This window comes from Salmo salar, chromosome ssa05 (assembly GCF_905237065.1).
Source record: "Salmo salar chromosome ssa05, Ssal_v3.1, whole genome shotgun sequence".
Lineage (NCBI taxonomy): Eukaryota > Metazoa > Chordata > Actinopteri > Salmoniformes > Salmonidae > Salmo > Salmo salar.
The window spans coordinates 52,160,602-52,183,579 of record NC_059446.1 but is presented as its reverse complement, the minus strand read 5'-3'; the positions used below and the strand labels follow the sequence as shown (position 1 = coordinate 52,183,579).

Here is a 22,978-nt window from a genome sequence, read left to right as displayed (position 1 = left end):
ATTTTACAATGTAGAAAATAGTCAAAATAAAGAAAAACCTTTGAATGAGTAGGTGTTCAAAACCTTTTGACCGGTATTGTAGATACACATCATCAGGTTTAACGGTCGTCTGGCACCGAACTGCGCATGTGCAGGCCGTCAAATCAAACGCACTCCTTCGATATAAAGTCGTTTTTGCCAAAAATGACAACGTGTTAGTTTTCCACTTTCACGAGGTTGGAGTAATAACATGTCCAACTACTACAGACGTTGGCTCGAATCTAGTTTATGCCATTACATTTCAAGAAAATTAACAATTAAGAAGAATGTTCCACTTCTCTCATTAACTTCTTAAACCCCAAACCCCGGCCTGGTCTGTTTGGTCTGTTCTGGGGCGTTCCCGGAAGTTTCGCGATGTTGCACCTCTGGGTTTAGAAACTCTGTGATAGGCATCATGGCATTTAGCGTTTAAACTTCCGGTTTTCGGATTTTGCCTTCAAAATAAAAGTCCACGGTAAAACGCTATGTGTATGATTCGAAATCAATATTTTTTGCAGCTTTGCATAGTGCATAATGTTAAAATTATAATTACATGGGGAAAAACTAAAGAGAATTACTACTTTATATAAGATAAAGAAAACTATAAGGTGGAGCACATTGAGAAATGGTTGGAGCTTAAGTAAATTAATATCAAGAACATAATAATACCCTACTTGTAAAAGAAATCAACAATTACAATTTTAAAAATATATAATTATTTGGATAGTAGGATTCTAGTTCATTTACTGGTACTATTGTTGAAGAATGCAATTTTGTTTAAGAAAAGTAACTGTATTTCTTTTGTATTGAAAAAACAAATTGCACTGTACAGAACAAACTATTGATTGGTCCAGTCTACTTACTAACCAGAGTCCCTAGAATACAAATCAGATGAGTTTGAACTGTGGTCAGCTTAAAATGGTGTGCCTGGACACTATATGGTACATATATAGTACTGTACAGGAAAAACTATTATTTGTGCCTTATGTAAAAGTGGGGTCAGCAGTACTCAGTAGGGTCTGTAGAATCTATATATGGTGTTATTTCATGAGGCTCTAAAAAATACAGAGTGTTGCTGGACTTTTACTCCACCCATTCCAGTGACCACAATGTGAATCACTATATATGGAATACATATTGGCTTTTGGAGCAAAAACTATTCTAGGTGCCACAGTAAAAGTACTGTAAGAAATAATCAGTAGGCTCTGTAGAAAATATATATGGAGTAATTTCATGGGGCACTGAATAATACGAAGTGTTGCTGGACTTTTCCTCTACCCATTCCATTGACCACAATGCGAATCACTGTATATGGAATACATATTGGCTTATAGAGCAAAAACTGTTCTAGGTGCCGCAGTAAAAGTACTGTAGGGAATACTCAGTAGGGTCAATCGAATCTATAGGGTGTCATTTCATGGGCTCTAAATAATATGGATTGTTGCTGGACTTTTATTGTGGTCAAACAGCTTAAACTGTGTTACCTGGACACTGTACGGTACAAATATAGCACTGTACAATGATTGATTGTGTGTCCATAAAACCAGGGTCCAGTCTACACACTACAGTCCCTAAAATACAAAACAGGTGAGTTTGAACAAAAAGCCAGGTCATAGGAAGCTTTATGTTGACATTTGAACAGTGAGACACATATCAGCACCATGGACAGCTACCATTTTAGCACGTTATGTTGTCACTGTCAGGCAAATATGTGGCCCAAAAGCATATTAATGTGATTTCATATTTTAGTCATTGCTAGACCACACACTGGTAAAGATAAAACGTTATTACCTGTCTCAAATAAACTTGGGTGGAAAATACTCAGTTGGGGTTCTACTAACCAACTATGTTCCGTTTTCAGGGGACTGTGTTGAACAGCCTGCTGGTTATTACTCTGTCTTTCTTCTAATGCCTACTTTGAGTCCTGCATGTTAAATGAATTCCAAAAACAATAAATTAATTGACTTTTTTTGTGTTCTGAATATCAGTTGGAAAAACAAAACCCTTAACACTTTTTGTTGTTGCTTACCCTAGCGTGAAATAAAACGCCATTCCATACATGACTTTCATGCACTCTTGCCTTGCGCTAATGGTAGTGCCAAATACTGATTATTGGCAGGTGATTTGTTAAGAAGCCAACTGCTTCAAAGACTGCAACAATGATGGGCTGTCATACCTGTATGACTGTGACACATGTATACGTTCTATTGCTCATGACAACAAGGTGAGATTAAACAAAATAGTACAAACAGAGAATGTAAATGAGGCTCAGGTTCAAAACATATTGCCTGTGGAGAGTTTAAATGAGGGAATGTCAACTATTCAGAGGAGACCCTCAGACTGCCAACTAAATACTGTATGCAAAGTGTACAGACTTTTGAGGATAAAGAACTTGCTTCTGATTTTCATCCGGATGTAGCCAATAGTTCGTATGAGGAAGTGTCAGTGGTGCAGCTCAATCAAATCTCAGACACCCCAGATATTGGGAATGAATAGTACCACTTAGAGACAGAGGGTGGGTTGCACCAACATGGTTTAAATGAATCTAGGATTAGAGCTAATCTAGGTTTTGTAAATCTAGGTTTAAAATTAATCAGAGATGTGTTTGCACCAATTAATTTTAAATCTGGATCAGTAAATCTATGATTAATGGTGGGTTGCACCAACATGGATTAACTCTTAAACTGGGTTAAATCAAGGTTTATCTATTAATCTTGTTGCACCAAATGGCAGCATATCTACTGAGGAGAGACCAAAACGATAGAGTTCCTCAGAGAATAATTAGAGGCAGGTTGAATCCTGTTGAGTTTTATGATAATTAACTCATTAGTAGTAGGATATTTACGTGCCCATTTTGTACAACAACTGAATGGGGGTTTATGATATGCCCAGCCTTGATACGAGTGATGATGTTATGCAACATGCTGTAACGGGCCTGATAACAGTAACATTGTAGTGAAGTTGCATTAACTTTAGTTATAACGTGCATTATTATAGGCATTGATCTTTACAAGTTATTTATGCTTACTAAATAAATATTGGTGGGTCGAGTTGTCCGTCGTCTTCATAGGGGTTATGAAGAGGGGCAAACTGCTGGGGATGAGTCTCGGATATCTTTTGGGTGATAGTATCAATTCACTTGGACGGAGGCCCCCCTCCGGTTCCGGGCTGCTGCATCCTTTTTGGCTTTCACTTTTAAGTTTTTTTTCCCAGCACGCTTTGTGTCCCTCTTCTCTTTAATCCGTGTCGATCCATTAAATCTGTCGCATAAAATGGCCCAGGCGTCATATTTCTTTTTGACAGTCGTGTTGTCTGTCTTTTTATCCTCCAGTAACAGTTATGTTAATAAATTCCTCTATCAGCTCCGACAATAGTTTTTTTCATAAGCGGAGAAATGTGAACTTTTTTTGAAGGGCCATGATCAGGTGGCTAACGGACAAAAATAAATGAATAAATAACGTTAAGTAATGACAATAATAAATAATATTTTATGCATTGTCTAGTCCTGGCAAATAACGGATTTTATTTCAAATCAGCCAACCCATGAGAACATTTCACGATGGAGTTGCAGTAGTTCTAACCTTACATTGTTATTGTTTTATCAAGGAACAGCAACTGTGTGGCCTCATTTGTCAGCTACTCCGTTTCAACTCACGAAATACCTCTTATATTGGTGCAACATGTCACTAATCATAGTTTAAAACCGTTCATCATAGATTTACTGATCCAGATTTAAAATTAAGAAAATTGTCAAACTCTTCAGTCAAACGTAACACTACCTCATGTGTACGGTGTGAAGCATGCTTGCTTATTGAACTCTCTGCAGTACTTCAATACTACAGACAATATTTCTGTTGATATAATGCATTACATTTTAGAAGGAGGTGCACCACTTGAGGTAAAACTTGTGTTACAGTATATACAAGTCAACTTTGTGACTGCTAAAAATGTGTAAGGTAGAGTTCATTCATTTAAATATGGCTACACAGAGAGGAGGAATCATCCACCTGCACTCAAATTGGATGATGGGAGCAATGATTTGGGTCTAAATGCTATTCAGTCTTGGTGTCTTCTCCGTAAGGACAGGACAGCGGAGTCAATCACCACCTTCCGTAGACACCTGAAACCCCACCTCTTTAAGGAATACCTGGGATAGGATAAGGTAATCCTTCTAACCCCCCCCCCCCCCCAAAAAAGATATAGATGTACTATTGCAAAGTGGTTGTTCCACTGGATATAATAAGTGAATGCACCAATTTGTAAGTCGCTCTGGATAGAGCGTCTGCTAAATGACGTAAATGTAAATGTAATTTGATATTTGGTGATCTGGTACAGAAAGATGATAAATACTGGCAGCTGCTTCTGTTACTACTACAAATTGTAAATATTGTGTTTTCTCCTATACTAACAGAGGGCATGACTATCTATCTGAAGCACTTAATTGCGGAACATCATAGGCTTTTCAAGTATTTGTTTCCTGATAGAAATCTGTTACCGAAACACCACCTCATGATACATTATTTGCTCATGTCATATGGAGCAAGGGGATTTTTTTGACTACATTGCCCCCTACTGTCACTTGATAACAGTTTAAGCCAGGGCTGATACTTATGGTTAGGTTGTGAGAAACATATTTGTTTTTAATGTAAATGTCAGCATTTTCCAACAAACCTATTGATTTTCTCATGTCATATGGAGCAGATGATTCTTTTGACTACATTCTACTGTCACTTTATGACAATTTAAGCCAGGGCTGAGACTTATGGTTTGGTCATAATAAACATATTTGAATGTTGAAACAGCTTTGCTTGAGTTTATTGTGAAATTCCAAGTGCTTTTTCAAAATATAATTTCCATTTACTTGGGGGAAGAGTAAATACATTAACACTGAATAGAATAAACACATTTTTATTCTAATAGGAGTCATTGTAGATCAACACTAGTGAGTGTCATTATAACACTCAAAGTGTTGATTACCTCTTAGTGTTAAATGTTTATCAACACCGGCCAGTGTAGTAGAGTGTTAACTTTTTACACTCCTCAGTGTTAAATCAACACTAGAAATGTAACACTATGATCAGTGTACTTTGTACTCTGTGTATAGTGGGACCATATGTACTCGCTGACAGTGTTAAATTTAACACTTAAAGTGTTGATTTAACACTTTCAAATTTACTGTGTATAACGCATGTTAAAACTAATGTTAATGCTACTTCACTACAATCTTACCGTTATCAGGCCCGTTACAGCATATTGCATAAAATCATCATTCATACCAAGTCTGGGCATATCATGAACTCCAATTCAATTGTTGTACAAAATGGGCATGTAAATAGCCTACTAATAATGAGTTAATTATCATAAAACTCAACAGGATTAAACCTGTCTCTAATTATTCTCTGAGGAACTCTCCACAGTAGATATGCTGCCATTTTATCAGGTTAAACCACCTCAAGTGGCTGTTTAGAATTAATCTCCAATCTAAGTTGATATATTATTTTGTATTTATTGAGCAACAGGCTTAAAATTGATCTAGGTTTAAAGTGAAAACTAAACTTAGATTAGAGGAAGGATTTAATTTAACTAGGTTTAATTTAAAACTAGCTTTAACATTTGGTGCAACAAGATTAATAGATCAACCTTGATTTAACCCAGTTTAAGAGTTAATACATATTTGTGCAACCCACCCAGAAAGTTGTGGTAAAGGTTTATCAGAAGAGGAAATATAAAGCTCTATGACAAAATGCAATTAGATGAGCAGCATGTAACTGGAGAGGTTGACGTCGAAATAAGAGGATACACTGAAAGGCAAATTTCGGATTCGGGCATACCACTCCAAATTCAGGCATACCACTCCAAATTCAGGCATACCATTCCAAATAATGGTGTGTTACACTGACTCGTGAAGAATGGGAGAGGGTTCTTTCGGAGAGAAGCGGTAGGTATTTCAAAACGTTCTCATGGGTAGGCCTATTTGCAGGAAAGATTAAAGAGTAGAATCCTTACTGTGTAGTACATTTTCAACATCATACATTTTCAGACATATATATATATATACTTTTTTTTTTTATAGCTCCATAGAGGGAGAAACTTGCATTGTAATTTCATAACACTGCCGCATATAAGGTGCACAAGGAATTAACAGCCAATGCCAACCTCTGCTGTTTGGCTGCTCAGAACAGAAGTGCAACAAGTAGACTATTGACGCCAAACATTGAACTAATACTTTATTTTGAGATACAGCCCATAGTTAGTTGTTGTAGGCTACTTTGCAGATACGTTTTAATCATGCAATTGGAGAGAATGCAATTGGAGAGAATGCCATAACATCTGAACAATGCACAAATAACTTTTGGGATTCTGGTGAAATCAAGTCACTACAATTACTGAAAGAAAAACGTAAAAATGAAACACCGGCACAAATAATCGTTTTTCCAGTACAGTGCTATATTTGTACCGTATAGTGTTCAGGCAACCCATTTTAAAAGGTTTGACCACAGTAAAAGTCCAGCAACACTGCATATTATTCAGTACCCCATGAAATGATACAACATATAGATTGTACAGACCCTACTGAGTACTCCCCACTCCCCTTTTACATCAGCACAAATTATACTTTTTTCTCTATGAGCCCTTATGTAATGCATATACAGTGATTTGCATTTTGGCCAATGTATTGGCCGTAGTAAAAGTCCAGTATTATTCAGAGCCCCATGAAATGACACCACATATGGATTCTACAGACCCTACTGAGTATTCCCTACAATATTTTTTATTGTGACACCTAGAAATAGATTTTGCTCTGGTTTTCTGTTCTACTTGATAACCAATTGCACCCACCTGTTGTGCCAGGTCTAAATCGGTCCCTGACAATGAAAACAGGCAGTGGAGCTAGCTTCGAGGTCCAGAGTTGAGTTTGAGGGCGGAGTGATTCTTATTGTGGGCAATGGAATGGGTGGAGTAAAAGGCCAGCAACACTCTGTATTATTCAGAGCCCCATGAAAAGACACCATATATAGCCTACATTCCACGGACCCTGCTGAGTATTCCCTACAATATATTTTACTGTGGCACCTAGAATAGTTTGTTTTACACGCCAATAATATTCCATATACAGTGATTTGCATTGGGCGTATTTATTTGGCCTTGGAACATGTTTTAAAACACACATGTATTGCAAATGTCACTTAAATATGAACAAATATGAATATTGTTCATGTTTAGGCAATTATTAGTTTATTGACATTTTCTACTATTACGTGGGGGACTTTTATTTTGAACATTTCAGATCGTCACGTCTTCCCTCTGGGTGGGTGTTATAGAATTTGGATTTACCTGTAGCCGCAGGTAACAACCTACACGGGCAGACGAAGGAACAGAACACTGTGGAATTTACCAAAAGAAGCTTCAGTGGATAGGGTTGGTAGCTAGCTTTTTGTCTTGAAATCGGCTGACTTTGTGGTGAAGAAAACAGGTGGAGAGTTGAGAAACCGATACACACAAACTCGACCCAAAGAAAGAACGTTTTCTTTACGGACTTCCGTAATTTTATCGGCGTCAAGAGTTGCCAAAAGTAACCCAAGCGATTTATGCGGTAAGTTAACTTCTCAAATGTTCACCATATGAAGAAGCTTATCCTAATTTCGAACAAGCTTAACTCTAGCCCGACATAAAGTGACCTTATAGATGACATGTTTGTTTTTTGAAAAGTCATATTTAACAAACATCCCAATTTCTTTATTACCCTACAAAGATAGCATACCTGGGTAGCCTACTCGATCAAAACAGACCGAATACACGCACGGAAAATGTATCCAAAACAAAGTCGTTGTGACAATTCCACAGGTCAAATTGATACGCGATTTTGATTGACTTGAAATATATCAGAATTTGACTTTTTCCTATTGCATTCTCTCCAATTGCATGATTAAAACATGTATCTGCAAAGTAGCCTACAACAACTAACTATGGGCTGTATCTCAAAATAAAGTATTAGTTCAATGTTTGGCGTCAATAGTCTACTTGTTGCAACAGGAAATGATTCATGTGACTGGCAAAAGAGATTAGTAGTAAGCGTAATAATTACTGTGTTTAGATATAACTATCAAGTGTTTATATTCCATTGTTCCCATCCTATTGAAAGGTCCCGGGTGCTTTGAGCCATGCCTGGCCACAGCACAGGGGCTCCTCAGAAGTCCCGCCACGACAAACAGCACAGGGGACACAGCACCAGGGCCGACGGCTACAAGCAGGGCCGCACCATCTCTAGAGACAGCACCGCCAGCCAAGAGTCCTACAAGGACCCCCATGCCGACCACAACACACGGGAACAGTATAATGGTGACCACACCCGTCACTCTGAGGGCCAGCAAGGCCGCAGAGGAACCCCCCCAACACGACATGTCAGCGTGCGGGGGTCAGAGACACTGGGGTTCATCCCTGGCTCAGTGGACTCACCCCAGAGCACAAATGCATGTGGCTCCTGTGCCTCTATGGGCTGGAGTGGCTGCAAGGCTCTCCTCTGCTGTGTCCTCACCTGTGGCTTCTGTGGCAGCCGGGATCTCTGTCTGCCTGTCAACAACGAGAGCTCCACGGACCACCCCGGCAAGGCTGACCCTGAGCAGCCCAACCCCCCCAACGGCGTGTCCGTGTCCAACCCCACCTGCGGCATCCCTCTGGAGACCAGCATCAAGCCTTCCAAGCAGCCCTCCAATCTGCCTCCCAGTGACAGCTTCCGCTACAAGGACGTCCGCATCGGGGGCCAGACGGTGGTCTATCCCACCTCGTCGTCGGGCCCCAAGCGGACGCGTACGGGCGGCAAGGGCGACAGCCAGCGTCCCGTCAGCAACACCAGCACCATCTACTCCCGGGAGGACCTGGATCTGGACGACCTGAGCGACAGCGGCACGGACATTGACTCGCTCATCACTAAGAAACTTCTAGAGCTCTACGCGCTGCACCAGATCGACCAACTGGCCAAGTGCACATCGGACTCGTCGTTCTCAAGGAAGACCAATGAGATCAGCGAGCTGATCTGCAGCATTGCTCAGGACTACAACCTGGAGCAGCGGGAGGCAGAGTGCAGGCTGGTGCACGGCGTCATCCGCATCAGCACGCGTAAAGGCAAGAAGAACAAAAACTCCAACTCCCAGGCCCAGGAGCCAGTGCACCAGCAGCCGCGCGCAAACTGGACCAACGACCGAGGGACCCTCCTTCCTGACAGTGGCAATGAAACAATGACGTACACCTTTAACAGCAGTGAGAGTAAGAGGGTTACTACATTCAAAATAACTAGTGCATTTCAGGTATTGAGAGTTTTGAGAGAATAAGGGTGACAAAGTTTTGTCTTTCAATTTAAGTTAAATCCAACAATGAATTCTTTGAATTACAACAATGAATTACTTTCCCATTTAACCACCCACTTTCCCCTATTCTTACTTCACATGTTTATGTTGCATACCAAAACTATAATCATAGTCATAGTCTCCATAGATGACTCTGCTGAAATGCTTTTGGTGCGCTAGTGTTTGTTGTCTCATCTCTTCGGTATCATTGAGTCTCCCTTTTCTATTCATTCATGTACATCTATGTTTGAGTAACACTACATTGTATTTTTACCACAGTGGAGCCTGAGGTGAAAGTGTCGGAGCTGACACGGTCGGACGAACTAGCCAGGAAGATGAGGCACTACAGTGGAATAAGTAAGTACTTCTGGATATGAATTCACAACGTCTCACAGTAGGAGTGCTGATACAGGATCAGTTTCGTGTTTTTATATCATAATGAATGAGATTTCTAGGACATGGGGTACCTGATCCTAGATCAGCACTCCTCTGAGATGCTTTTAGAAAACGTGCCCTAGCCTAGCTAGTCTAGGCCAAACCTGCTCGTACAGTTACATTGTTTGCCACTTATTTTACAGTATTTAGACTACTACTATATCAAGACCCTGTACTTCCCTATACCATAGATGGTTTACTGTATAAGATACAGTGCATTCGGAAAGTATTAAGACCCCTTCCCCTTTTCCACATTTTGTTACGTTACAGCATTATTCTAAGATTGATTAAATACAATGTTTTTCCTCATCAATCTACTACCCCATAATGACAAAGCAGAAACACATTTTTAGAAATGTTTTAAAACAAAAAAACATACCTTATTTACACAAGTATTCCAACCGTTTGCTATTTGACTCTAAATTGAGCTCAGGTGCATCATGTTTCCATTGATCATTCCTGAGATGTTTCAACAACTTGATTGGAGTTCACCTGTGGACATGACTTGGAAAGGCACACACCTCTATATAAGGTCCCACAGTTGAAATGTGCATGTCAGAGCAAAAACAAAGCCATGAGTTGTAAGGACTCTTCCTAGAGCTTGCCGTCTGGCCAAACTGAGCAATCGGGAGAAGGGCCTTGGTCAGGAAGGTGACCAAGAACCCGATGGTCACTCTGACAGAGCTCCAGAAGGACAACCATCTCTGCAATACTCCACCTATCAGGCCTTTATGATAAGAATGGCCAGTCGGAAGCCACTCCTGAGTAAAAGGCACATGACAGTCAGCTTGGCGTTTGCCAAAAGGCACCTAAAGGATTCTGACCATGAGAAACAAGATTCTCTGGTCTGATGAAACCTAGAATGAACACTTTGGCCTGAATGCCAAGAGTCTCATCTGGAGGAAACCTGGCATCATCCCTACGGTGAAGCATGGTGGTGGCAGCATCATGCTGTGGGGATGTTTTTCAGCGGCAGGGACTGGGAGACTAGACAGGATCCAGGGAAAGATGAATGGAGCAAAGTACAGAGAGATCCTTGATGAAAACCTGCTCCAGAGCACTCAGGACCTCAGACTGGGGCAACGGTTCACCTTCCAACAGGATAACAACCCTAAGCACACAGCCAAGACAACGCAGGAGTGGCTTCGGGACAAGTCTCTGAATATCCTTGAGTGGTTCAGCCAGAGCCCAGACTTGAACCCGATCTAACATCTCTGGAGACCTGAAAATAGCTGTGCAGCTACGCTCACCATCCAACCTGACAGAGCTTGAGAGGATCTACCGAGAAGAATGACACATCTGTATTTTGATATTTTTTCCCAACCTTGCAGCGTCATACCCTAGAAGACTTGAGACTGTAATTTCTGCCAAAGGTGCTTCAACACAGAACTGAGTAAAGGGTCTGAATACTTATTGTAAATGTGATATTTCTGTTTATGAATTAGCAAATATTTCTAAAAACCTATTTGTTTCATCATTATGGAGTACTGTGTGTAGATTGAGGGGAGGAAATAGTTTTTTTTAATCAGTTTTAGAATAACGTGACAAAGTGGAAAAATTCAAGGGATCTGAGTACTTTCCGAATGCACTGAATATCTTGAATCTGAGCCAGCATCTATTTACAATATGGTGGGTTCTGTAGCATTTCAGTGTAATTGTTCTAAGCTGGAAATACTCTCCCATATCTGATCCAATACATGTTTTCAGAACAATAACACATTGTTTCCTTGTTGTGGTTCATGGAATGGTTATCTTTACCTGTCCTGGGCAGTGTTCATTTAGGCACCAAACTGAAGAAAATGGACTGGAACAGGGAAGGACTAGCTAGACTTATTAGAAACGCTCATTTTCCATTGCGAAAGGTTTTAAAACGTTTCCAGCTGCGTGCCCTAATGAACACAACCCTGGGTTCTATGCGGCAGGCAGCAGAGGTTGTAGGCCTAACCTCTGGGCTGACTGTTCCGGTAAGTCATGGTAGCTGAGGGGCTCTATGGTCAACGCAGCTGTAGTGCCCAGTGCAGCTGCAGGTGTTTTCTTACCTCTCTGATTACCAGTGGCATACCGTGCTTTTGATGTGACTCCTGGAGAATAAAAGCCTTCGCATTCCTCCTTTTTCCGTATGCTGTTTTCTCTTGGCTATTATACCACCTCCCCCTGTCTGCCACCCTATACACCCCTTGCATCCCATCTCAGTTTCCCCCATTCGCTCAGGGTAGGTGGTGTATGTCGTCCCCTCAGGCAGCGTATCGGGTGACATTAAATTCCTGCCACATAATGGTCGACGGTTTGTTATGGAATTTGGGGAGTAACCCTGATTACAGCTTTATTTTGTTATACAGTGGAGAGAATGGAAGGTGAGGGGGGAGTCTTGTTACACTGCCTTTAAATGGAGGGGCATTGTGGTGTTTTCACACCACATGCATCTGTGGGAGTGTGCCAGGATATCAGCTGTCAGAATGTCATTTTCTATTTTTTTTATTTGATGAAGGGCCAGTTTACTGGACACAGATTTTAAAGCTAGTCCTGGAAATAAAAATGCTCAATGGAGAATATGTAGCTTTTCGATCCAGGACTAGGCTTAATCAGTGTACAGGAAACCGGTCCCATAAGGTATCGTGTGGTTCAGTAACCATTAAAGTGGTAACTTTAAATATTGCTGTAACTTGTAGTCTCTGTTCATTCCAATACTGGCTGGTAAATATCTCTCTCTATTCCGGCCCTCCTAGCTGACTCCTCCAGCTCAGCTACAGCCTACTCTCACTACCAGCATGACACAGAGACTGACTCGTCAGGGGCCCCACTTCTGCACGTCCTCTGAACGTCATGACAAGGTCAACGCAACGTCCAGGGCACAACATTCTCAAGGGCCTCAACCGAACTGGGGCCGGCTGTTGTGTGATTTAAATGTTTGTTGATCAGCCTATTGTTCCTCCAACACTGTCATGCTTCCCTGGAACTGTAGTAGAAGGCCATCTATAGAGACAGAGAGTATCTTAAGTGTGGGACTATTGAAGCCTTTTCACTCTGGTGTGGAATCAGCATGTCCTTCCAAACCATGGAACTGTGAGTGAGGCCTGCTTGAAAGGGGGAAGGGAGAGATGGTGGCACCACTCTACTGGTGCACAATTGGTACATATCTGAAAAACAAGGGGATTTATTTATTTTTTAACAGGGGAAAACTATGGACTTTTTTTGTATTTGCATGCTATGTTGTAAGTTGTTTTTATACCAGTTATGTTGTTGCCTTGCCACTCCAAGCAGAGACACTAAAATCACTCCATGCCATTTTATCTCCGCTCTCAGTAAAGTGACTGACCCTAATGCATAACCGTCCCTGTTTAAGTGTGCATGTGACAGTGCGTTAGGGCAAATTGACACCCTACCATTTGGACCCAGTAGCAGGTTTAGCTTCATACTTTACTTTCAGTGTCAAAGGAGTTACTTTGTACAAAACTTTTTTTTCACAAGTTAATGTTGCTTCTTGGTTTGTGTAAACATCTCTTTTGAAAATGTAAATGAGCATTTGGTCACTTAAAAAAAAAAAAGTCAATCTATAGGTACATTTTTATAAAAATAAAAAAAGGAATGAATCCCCTTGCCTGTTTATGCCAACTTTCTACTGTTTAATTCAACTGTTTAATTCAACTGTTTATCTAATATATGATAATATAGTTAGCTTAAATCTAATAGAGTATGCTTATTGTTTCGGTATGCACATTGGATTGCATCCTAACTTGAGATCGAGTTCCATTGACACCAATGCTTGACTTGAGTTAAACACAGATCTCAAGGATGGATTCAGGCCATTGAGTCTTGAAAATTGCTCTGTGCTGCTCATGTTTATGCACAGATGTGTATTATTGAGGAAAACTTGGGATTTTGTGTTTTTGCTGTTGGGTTAGTTATGCAGCAGAATGGGCAAAAAGAGCTAAGTGTAGGCTTTACATTTTTAAGAGGCCTGTACCGGTTATTTATTATCAAGCTTCCAATCTTTCCTTCCAATGTAATGTGTTAACTTACATTATTTCAGCACTAACTACTCCTGCACACTTGTTTTGCCTGCTCTCCCTGTCACAGCAACATGCTTGTGCAACGTTGTTGGGCTACTTTATCAGCACCTCTGTATTTCTCCCCGTCTCTCAAATTACTGTTGTCAGCCTTCTCTACCCCCCCACCCCCGGTCAGTGTGTTGTCAGCCTATTTCCACCCTCAGAGAAAAAGGAGGAACTCGTTTGACTGGTTTTGACGAAAGAAAGGATATAAAATCCTGCCGTCTGTCCTGAGTAGTTCATCGCAGAGGGGAGCATTATCAAGTAAATGAACCTGATTTTGAGAATTTCTCTCTGTGTCCCGAAGCTCTGTTGTGGTTTTGTTTCTGTTTTCCCTGGCTCGGCCCCCCTCTACGTTCCAGTTCTACCTGTGTGAGGTGTCATGAAATGATAGTTATTTCACAACTAACACCTCATGCCAGGTCACATGACGGTATACATACATTCTCTGTGCCATTCGGTTTAGAGAAGGTATCTTTTCTTGGATGTTGACATGTTGACAAATTTCAACTAGCTTACAAAACTCCCAAGTTTGCCGTGGATAACAGATTTGTGTCATTGAGGTTATCATCTTGACTCATGTATGCCTGATTTTATGTTTGGAAGAATTGAATTGTGTTAGAAACGTTAACCTAATGAAGGTTACATCCGAATCCTCCTTGTCCTGGTGTCAGTTTAAATGACCACCACAAGAGGGAGCAGCGTACCACAAGAACTGAAAATTGTTGCCCTGCTCCAGCTTAAAGGGGAAATGCACCTGCCGATTTGGACTTGTTTTTTTGGTGTGCTCAAGAAATGGTGGAGGCCGTGACTGAAGCCAAACGCGAGCTGGTTTGGATGTGTGGTTGGATATGGGTGTTTCTCGGTTCTGTGGTTGGATATGGGTGTTTCTCGGTTCTGTGGTTGGATATGGGTGTTTCTCGGTTGTGTGGTTGGATATGGGTGTGTGGTTGGATATGGGTGGTTCTCGGTTGTGTGGTTGGATATGGGTGTGTGGTTGGATATGGGTGTTTCTCGGTTGGATATGGGTGTGTGGTTGGATATGATGGTTCTCGATTATGTGTTTGGATATGGATGTGTGATTGGATATGGGTGTTTCTCGGTTGGATATGGGTGTGTGGTTGGATATGGGTGGTTCTCGGGTGTGTGGTTGGATATGGGTGTGTGGTTGGATATGGGTGTTTCTCGGTTGGATATGGGTGTGTGGTTGGATATGGGTGGTTCTCGGTTGTGTGGTTGGATATGGGTGTGTGGTTGGATATGGGTGTTTCTCGGTTGGATATGGGTGTGTGGTTGGATATGGGTGGTTCTCGGGTGTGTGGTTGGATATGGGTGTGTGGTTGGATATGGGTGGTTCTCGGGTGTGTGGTTGGATATGGGTGGTTCTTGGCTCTGCCCTTGCTACACCAAGACACACCTATCTGTCAGAACCTTGCCCGCAGCTGTTTCTCCTCACGCAATCACCAACAAAACCTCCAGTAGGTTGAGTTTAATAAATACAGGCAGGTGTATGGTGAGACGCCGGAGGAAGCTTTGGATAGGTCAGTAGCTTACAGAGTAATATGAGAAGAATGCGATTGCTGAATTTATGTAGATATTCTAAACTTAAGTGTTTTCATAACTTCCATATGTATTAAGAGGTTCATGTAGAATAAACAACACAATACCATAGAAGCAGTGTTCTACTAATATAAGTGTGCATCATTTGTTGTAATTCCCAGCCGATACAGGTACTGTGCCTATTGACAATATTGTCTGGTGGTAATTGGGGCTATCTTGGCAGACATGTCAGAGTGGTTATACTTTCCTGTGTGGTATCCCATATGCAACAGGAGTTTCCTGATCCTGGTGCAGAATACACAGGTCCCCCCCCCCATATTGACTGATACCATTAAATTCCCTAATAAATAAAGACAATACAATTAAAAGTTGTCTAGTAAAATGTTTATCCCAGGTCTCGCCTGTGTAACCGATGTAAAATGGCTAGTTCGTTAGCGGTGGTGCGCGCTAATAGCGTTTCAATCGGGTGACATCACTCGCTCTGAGACCTGAAGTAGTTGTTCCCGGCTTTTGTGGCGTGATGTGTAACGGTGCTTCGTGGGTGACTGTTGTTGATGTGTGCAGAGGGTCCCTGGTTCAAGCCCAGGTTGGGGCGAGGAGAGGGACGGAAGTTAAACTGTTACACCTGTACATGTACGTCAGTCCAGTCATCTTGGAAGTCTCCATGTGCTGGCTCCATACATGTTTCTGTGAACACATACACACAGTCACTTCTATTACCAATGTGTTGTGAAATGTAATGTCATGTTTGTAATTGTATTTAACTGCCTTAATTTTGATGGACCCCAGAAAGAGTAGCTGCTGCTTTGGCAGGAACTAATGGAGATCCATAATAAGTACAAATGGCAGTTAGGTAATATCTGACGTAACTCAGTGCAACTCAATATTAGGATGGTGTTCCTAATGTTTGGTACTGTATACTCGGTGTCTATATTATTATTATTATTATTATTGTTTCATTCACTTCTCTTTTTGACCTGCACTGTTGCAATTACATGTGACTAATAAATGCTTCTAATCTAAAAAAAAACTAAATAAAAGAGGTGAGGCTGGAGGTGATGTCTTTGTTAGAGGTCCTGGGTTCGAGCTTCGGTATGACCCGAATCAGGAGGAAGTGGTACTCGCTAAGCAGGCTGCATGACGTCCTTTCTTTCGACGCCAAACCCACTGCTGCTGTGCGTGGACAACGAGCTCTATTTGTCAGGTAAAACAGCAAATGTAAATGCCTGGAGTTTGCTAAACGACATTGGCACTTGGATTGGAACCTGTGCTATGCTCAGATGACATGAAAATAGAGCTCCGTGGCCACGCACACCAGTGGTGGATTTGGCATTGAAGGAAAGATGCCTATGCAGAAAATAACCCCATAACTACTGTAAAATATGTTGGTGGATCTTCAATGTTTTTTTGGGCTACTTTGTTTCCACTGATCCTGGGGCCCTTTTTTTTATGGTGAACTTTACTTAGTACCAGGACATTTCTGCTAAAATCTGGTTGCCTCTCCCAGGAGGCTGGAACTTGGCAGCAAGTGGATCTTCCAGCAAGAAAATAACCCCAACCACACATCAAAATCCAGAAAGAAATTATTAATTGACCACAAATTTGGCAATGGCCATCTCAGTCCCCGGACTTCAAACCCATTGAAAACCTGTGGTTTGAATTGAAGAGGGCAGTCCATAAGCACAGACGAGGATATCAAGGTTCTGGAAAGATTCTGTATGGGGGAATGGGTTATTTCAAACTCTGTTTTTCTGGGTGAAATCTGAATTTGAGATCCACAAGTGTGATTGCATGGAAGTTCCAGTGAAGCTAAGGTGTTTTCTGAGCCTGGGGTGATTTTACGTCTAGGGCTCAAGAAGCTACATGAACTTAACTTTGTGTAAAATCATACTTTGATGTCAATGAAATACTTGCTTTTGTATCATAGGATTTGGGCCTCAGTGTGTAAAATATAGACGCAACATGTGAAGTGTTGGGCCCATGTTTCATGAGCTGAAATAAAAGATCCTAGACATTTTCCATATGGACAAAAAGCTTATTTATCTCAAATTGTGTGCAGAAATGTGTTTACATCCCTGTTAGGGAGCATTTCTCCTTTGCCAAGATAATCCATCCACCTGACAGGTGTGGCATATCAAGAAGCTGATTAAACGGCATGATCATTACACAGGTGCACCTTGTGCTGGGGACAATAATAGGCCACCCTAAAATGTGCAGTTTTGTCAGACAACACAATGTCACAGATGTCTCAAGTTTTGAGGGAGTGTGCAATTGGTGCAGGAATGTCCACCAGAGCTGTTGCCAGAGAAACTAATGCTAATTTATCTACCATACGTTGTTTTATAGAATTTGGCAGTAAGTCCAGCCTGCTTCACAACCGCAGACCACATGTGACCACGCCAGTCCAGGACCTCCACATCCCGCTTCTTCACCTGCGGGATGGTCTGAGACCAGCCACCCGGACACCTGATGAAACTGTGGATTTGCACAGCTGAAGAATTTCTGCACAAACTGTCAAAAACTGATTCAGGGAAGCTCATCTGCGTGCTCGTCGTCCTCACCAGGGTTTTGACCTGACTGCAGTTTGACGTCGTAACCGACTTCAGTGGGCAAATGCTCACATTCAATGGCCAATGGCACGCTGGAGAGGTGTGCTCTTCATGAATGAATCCCGGTTTGAACTGTACCTGGCAGATGGCAGACAGTGTGTATAGCATCGTGTGGGCAAAGGGTTTGCTGATGTCAATGTTGTGAACTTTTTTTTAAGGTATCTGTGACCAACAGATGTATATCTGTATTCCCAGTCATGTGAAATCCATACATTAGGGCTTAATGCATTTATTTCAATTGACTGATTTCCTTATATGAACTGTAACTCTGAAATTGATGCATTTTATATTTTGTTCAGTGTATATTGTGGAAAATCTTGTAGTACCTCATAACCTTGTAGTGCTCAGGTTTTAATAGTCAAAAGTTGCCTTGAGTCCATATCATTTGTTTAATAGATCCCTCTATTGCATTAGGAGAAATCTGCAAGCCTAAATCCTCAAAACGCATTGAGCATGATCCACACAATGGATGGCATGAACATCAGACTCAAATAAGTAAGGTTTGAAATATGTCACTGTCCACCAGCCAAGAGCTGTTGAAATTACAGCTGTGATAAGTCCATAGAGCACAATGCATTTATCTGGTTTTTGTTTAGTCAGTTTAGTTCACATTGGTCAAAGCAAAAGAGTAAGTTCACGTGCCAACCTTTAATTAGGAGACATCAGGGGGCTGTAGAGAGAGACTTGTGGTACAACTACACTCAAAGAGCACAGAAAGATCATGGCCGGAGATAAACTTCACGTACTGTACTTCTGAAGGAGCTACTGAGGGGCTTTGGATCTAGTGGAACACCCAATATCACTCCCTTCCTCTCCAGTGTGGGAGGTAAGGTCAGCCTGCAATGTGCCACTTTGCATCCTGAAGGTGACTGTTCTTCAACTAAGTGGCTGTTCCACAGAGCTGGATCTCAGAGCGTTATTGAAGTGGACTCATATTGGAAGATCAGTGTTGAAAATACAGGAAGAGTAGAGAGACTGAGAGTGGCTGTGCTCTGGTTGTTCATAATATCATAGCTGAGGATGCTGGACGCTACACCGGTCAACGTTATGCTACGGAATATGGCCCAAAATATGGGGATGGTCCGGTTTATCTCTCTGTCCTTTTGATCGCTTCATCGACACCAGCGCAGATCTAAAGCCTCTCCCGACCTTCCTTTTCTTCACCCCAACATTCTCAGACCAAAGTCCTCTCTCTGTGATGTCAATCTGTGTGACACTGCCCTTAATGGTTGTCATAGTTGGTGTTTACACCAAAATGAGGGACCTCCAAAAAGCTGTTTTTTTTTTCAGGCATGGAGGCGACAGAGCACCATGTCTTGGGCTGAAGTCCTGCTCCTCCTCACTCTCAGTTCTCTCTTAAAGATGCCATGTTCTCTACTATCAATGTATTGATTGTGTAAGTCCTTTACTGATTTTATTACTTTTACTGTTAGCTACATTAAATGATGTTTGGAAGATTTGAACATGCATTTATTATATATATATATGTTAAATGTTTTCTGGAGACATATTCCTAAGCTCCAAAGCCTTTTTCTTGGTTTCGACATAGGGTTTTGCTTTTGTGAATTGCTCAGTAAAAATGTCCATACTCATTTGTGAATACAAAGAAATAAAATCATGTATAATATATCTTTGAGATCTGATAGATCTATCTTTATTGCAGCATAAATAAACACTCTGTACTGTGTATTCAAAGAGCAGTAAGATACTTATTTTTCAGTAACACTGTACTTGTAATATTTTCACCTATATTTTTGTTGTTGTTCAAATGTCCAGTCTAGGGAAACTGAACTACAACCTAATGTTTGACGGTGTGACACTCTACATATGTTGAGATTGTTTTCTTTATTTAGATATATAGAACACTGTGACATTTTTCGTTCATGCCCGACCTTGGCTTCATTAGACTGAAAATATTATTCCTCCTCATATCTTATTGGTATGATAAGGAGAGCTTAGTGACTGTTATTGGCTGTTGAGACGGTCACTATGCAGTTCCGTTGAGGCTGTCTCTCGTTGCTGCGTTGAGCCACTCGGGAGAGGAGAGAGGCAGCAAGATGACGGTACAGGGCACCCAGCTGGTAAACCACCTTCCAAAGTGCCCTCTGTACCAGTGAGGTAATACAGATAAAGCTTGCTGTAACTTGGGTTCAAACACAATATGAATCAGCAGGAACTGGAGCAGGAAGTTGTAAACTTGAGGAGTACTATGTATGCCTTGTCTATGTATGAAAACATCACTGATGCTCCACTCCACTCACTCCCAACTCCCAACACAGATACACTCTAACCCAATGATTAGGGGGGGGAGGATGTGGGCTTCGAATTCTGCCCATATTATTCCAGTGCGCTGCTTATTAGTAGTTACTACTAGAAGAGATATGTTTAACTTGAGCTTGAAGAGCTCCTTGAATGGCAATGCCAGCTGTAATATAGACCTCTTGAACAGGAGACGTTTAATCTACTGTGGCTTGGCTAACGCTGTTTCTATTCTTGTCTCGCAAACCATATTCCAAATTGTAAAGACATAACCCAATAATTGTATCAAAATATATTTATAGAAAATATTCTGGAGGCAGTCCCAGAAATGATTTACATTTTTCATGCAAACATACAGAAAACAAACAATGTATCTAAACGGTATTCTGCAAAATATACATGATTTTAAGGAATGTGTATTGTAGACCGTAGTGTAGCCTGTCTGATATAACCAGTAAAATGTCTGTTATAACTACCAGCCATTGTGACCTCAATTTTCTACCAAAAATGTTGCTAATATACAGTAAATGTTGCTCATTCATAGTTGGATGTAAACAATAGCAAACTTTTCTCATATTTTCCAGAGAAAAAAAATATTTCCCTATTTGGTCAGACATTTATTACTGGGAATAAAGAATACACATTTATTTTGTTTCCCCTTATAACGAGCTCTTATTTGTCAATCTCTTCACCACATGACCAGACACCCCAACTCAGTCCCGGGGACTCAATATCCCTCACAGTGGGAGCCCAAACCCCTCAAGTTCAAGTTTCAACTTTATTGTCCCAGCGGGAAATTATATCAGGTCTCTGTATATCAGCCTTGCAGTAGCTACCTGCTGAAGAGCATATCGACCAGGAAGTCCAGTAGATCTGCTTGGCCAATGACAGGACGGAAGAAGAGCTCGGTGATGAGGTTGGGTGTGATGGTCTTGAGCATGGACGCCGCGAGCAGGATATGAGCAAAGCGGCTTCGGTCCCCAGGGTGGAGTGGTTGGACCACCTCCCTCAGAGCATGCTGAGCCTCCTGCTGTAAGCCCTCCACGAATAGAGCTGCCTTTAAGTCTTTCACATCTGTTGAGGAGGACAGAAATGTATCATGAGTGGACAAGCTACATTTTATACACAGGGGTACAGTACAGTACTGTTCAGTTATATATGATATTGCAATTGATTTTTGTAAACCTACTGGTCAGCTGGATTCACTGAAAGTATTTTATGTTTTGTTGCGTGTGTGGACAAGCCCTTAACAAGTCTTATTTAATGTTTGAATTCTATATGTAGGGAGGTTTATTAGATCATCAAGCAGCTGTGAGGACGTAAAATCCCTACCGAACAAACACTTCCATTGGCTGGTTGAAATATTGAAGTTTTAAGGCAAACCTCACCTGGGTTAAATATCATGGTGCCCTTGAGGTATGCGTACTCCTTTGGACTTAAATCCAGACTCCAGAACTTTTTGAGGCATGACTTGAGTTTGTTCACACCAGCCAATGTGGGCTGCTCTCTTTCCGTCTCTGAGCTCTCTTGAGAATTCAAGAGGATTCTTTTCAGCATGCTATTGGCAGGGGTGTCGATGACGTCAAAGTTCATGCCTTCCTGGGCCAGACCCAAAATAAAGAGTGGCACCCAGCAACTGTGGAGGAGCGATAGTTGATCGTTCTTTGGGAGTTGGTTGAAAGCAGGTACGTTCTTCATAAAGTGAATTGTTTTCACCAGCACTCCCGATGCCTCTTGGCAAATGTCTGCTGGACTTTTCAAGCACACTGTCCTTCGCATCTCACAGTTGCATCTAGGAGGTATCAAGTTGTAGTTCAGGTTGTTGTGGCCTGACTTGGAATTTTCTTGATTGAGGATGTTGTAAAGGATAGCATTTGACTGCCTGTCATTGTAATCTGTACATTGACATGCGTTATCCATTTTGATGAGATACAGAACAAACTCTCAAAAACAAAATGAAAAGCTGAAATACATTCAAATGTTCTTGTCCTACCAAGACAGGCTCTTGTTGAGGTGGCGTGTGGTTGTGCGGATGCCTTACACCGTGCTTCTATTTATAAGGCCAACCCACTGAGCTAAACTCGTGCACCTTGACCTGTCAATACGTCCTCGGCGAAAAACAAAGAGCCCCTAAAGAGCAGACAACTCGACTGACGGCGTCCCCTAAAGAGCAGATAAGGTATTCTTATTGAAAACCAATGGATAGAGCATATCCATATCGGGCGGGGTAAGCCTAATCTGTGTGACTCTGTCATTACTCCAGGCTGTACCAAGCTACCAAGGACTGTGGGAGTACTCAAGCACACTGTATATAGCTCCGCTCATTGCCAGCTCACACCTATGCTGGACACGGGCCAATGTAAACAGGTAAGGGAGCACTGACCTGTCAGCTAAGTCCTTGAGAGATGTACCCAACCTTTAGTTTAGTTCAGGCTTCCAAAGGGCTAAATATACCAAAAACAGTAGGCCTGCATACCCGAATGGATTTCTTGGATAAAAATTACGTTACATTATATCTTACATTGAACAAAAGCTTACAGATTTGTTGTATACAATGCCAGGAATGACAGACGGAATAATAGTGAAACTTGGTGGAATTCAGTGTGGATTTGGAAGCAACAGCCCTTCTGCCCTAAACTCTGATCCCAGTCATGTGTCCCCACCGAATATTCCACACTGACTCAGAAGCCTGTCTCACCAATAA

General features: G+C 41.5%; 2 protein-coding genes across 2 annotated transcripts; one reads left to right on the top strand and one right to left on the bottom strand.

Moving 5' to 3' along the window:
- The first annotated feature begins 7,304 nt into the window (after positions 1-7,304).
- LOC106605080 (keratinocyte differentiation factor 1) lies at positions 7,305-13,409 on the top strand. Its single transcript, XM_014200358.2, has 4 exons — positions 7,305-7,612; positions 8,162-9,282; positions 9,642-9,719; positions 12,524-13,409. Exons 2-4 carry the CDS (start codon positions 8,181-8,183, stop codon positions 12,613-12,615), a joined length of 1,272 nt encoding a protein of 423 aa, XP_014055833.1. The 5' UTR covers positions 7,305-7,612; positions 8,162-8,180; the 3' UTR covers positions 12,616-13,409.
- A 7,145-nt stretch (positions 13,410-20,554) lies between these two features.
- Positions 20,555-22,521, bottom strand: LOC106605079 (nuclear receptor subfamily 0 group B member 2). The gene is made up of 2 exons (XM_014200357.2): positions 21,663-22,521; positions 20,555-21,348 (listed from the first exon to the last, which is right to left on the bottom strand). The coding sequence occupies exons 1-2, from the start codon at positions 22,192-22,194 to the stop codon at positions 21,107-21,109; spliced, it is 774 nt and encodes a 257-aa protein (XP_014055832.1). The 5' UTR covers positions 22,195-22,521; the 3' UTR covers positions 20,555-21,106.
- Positions 22,522-22,978: the final 457 nt, after the last annotated feature.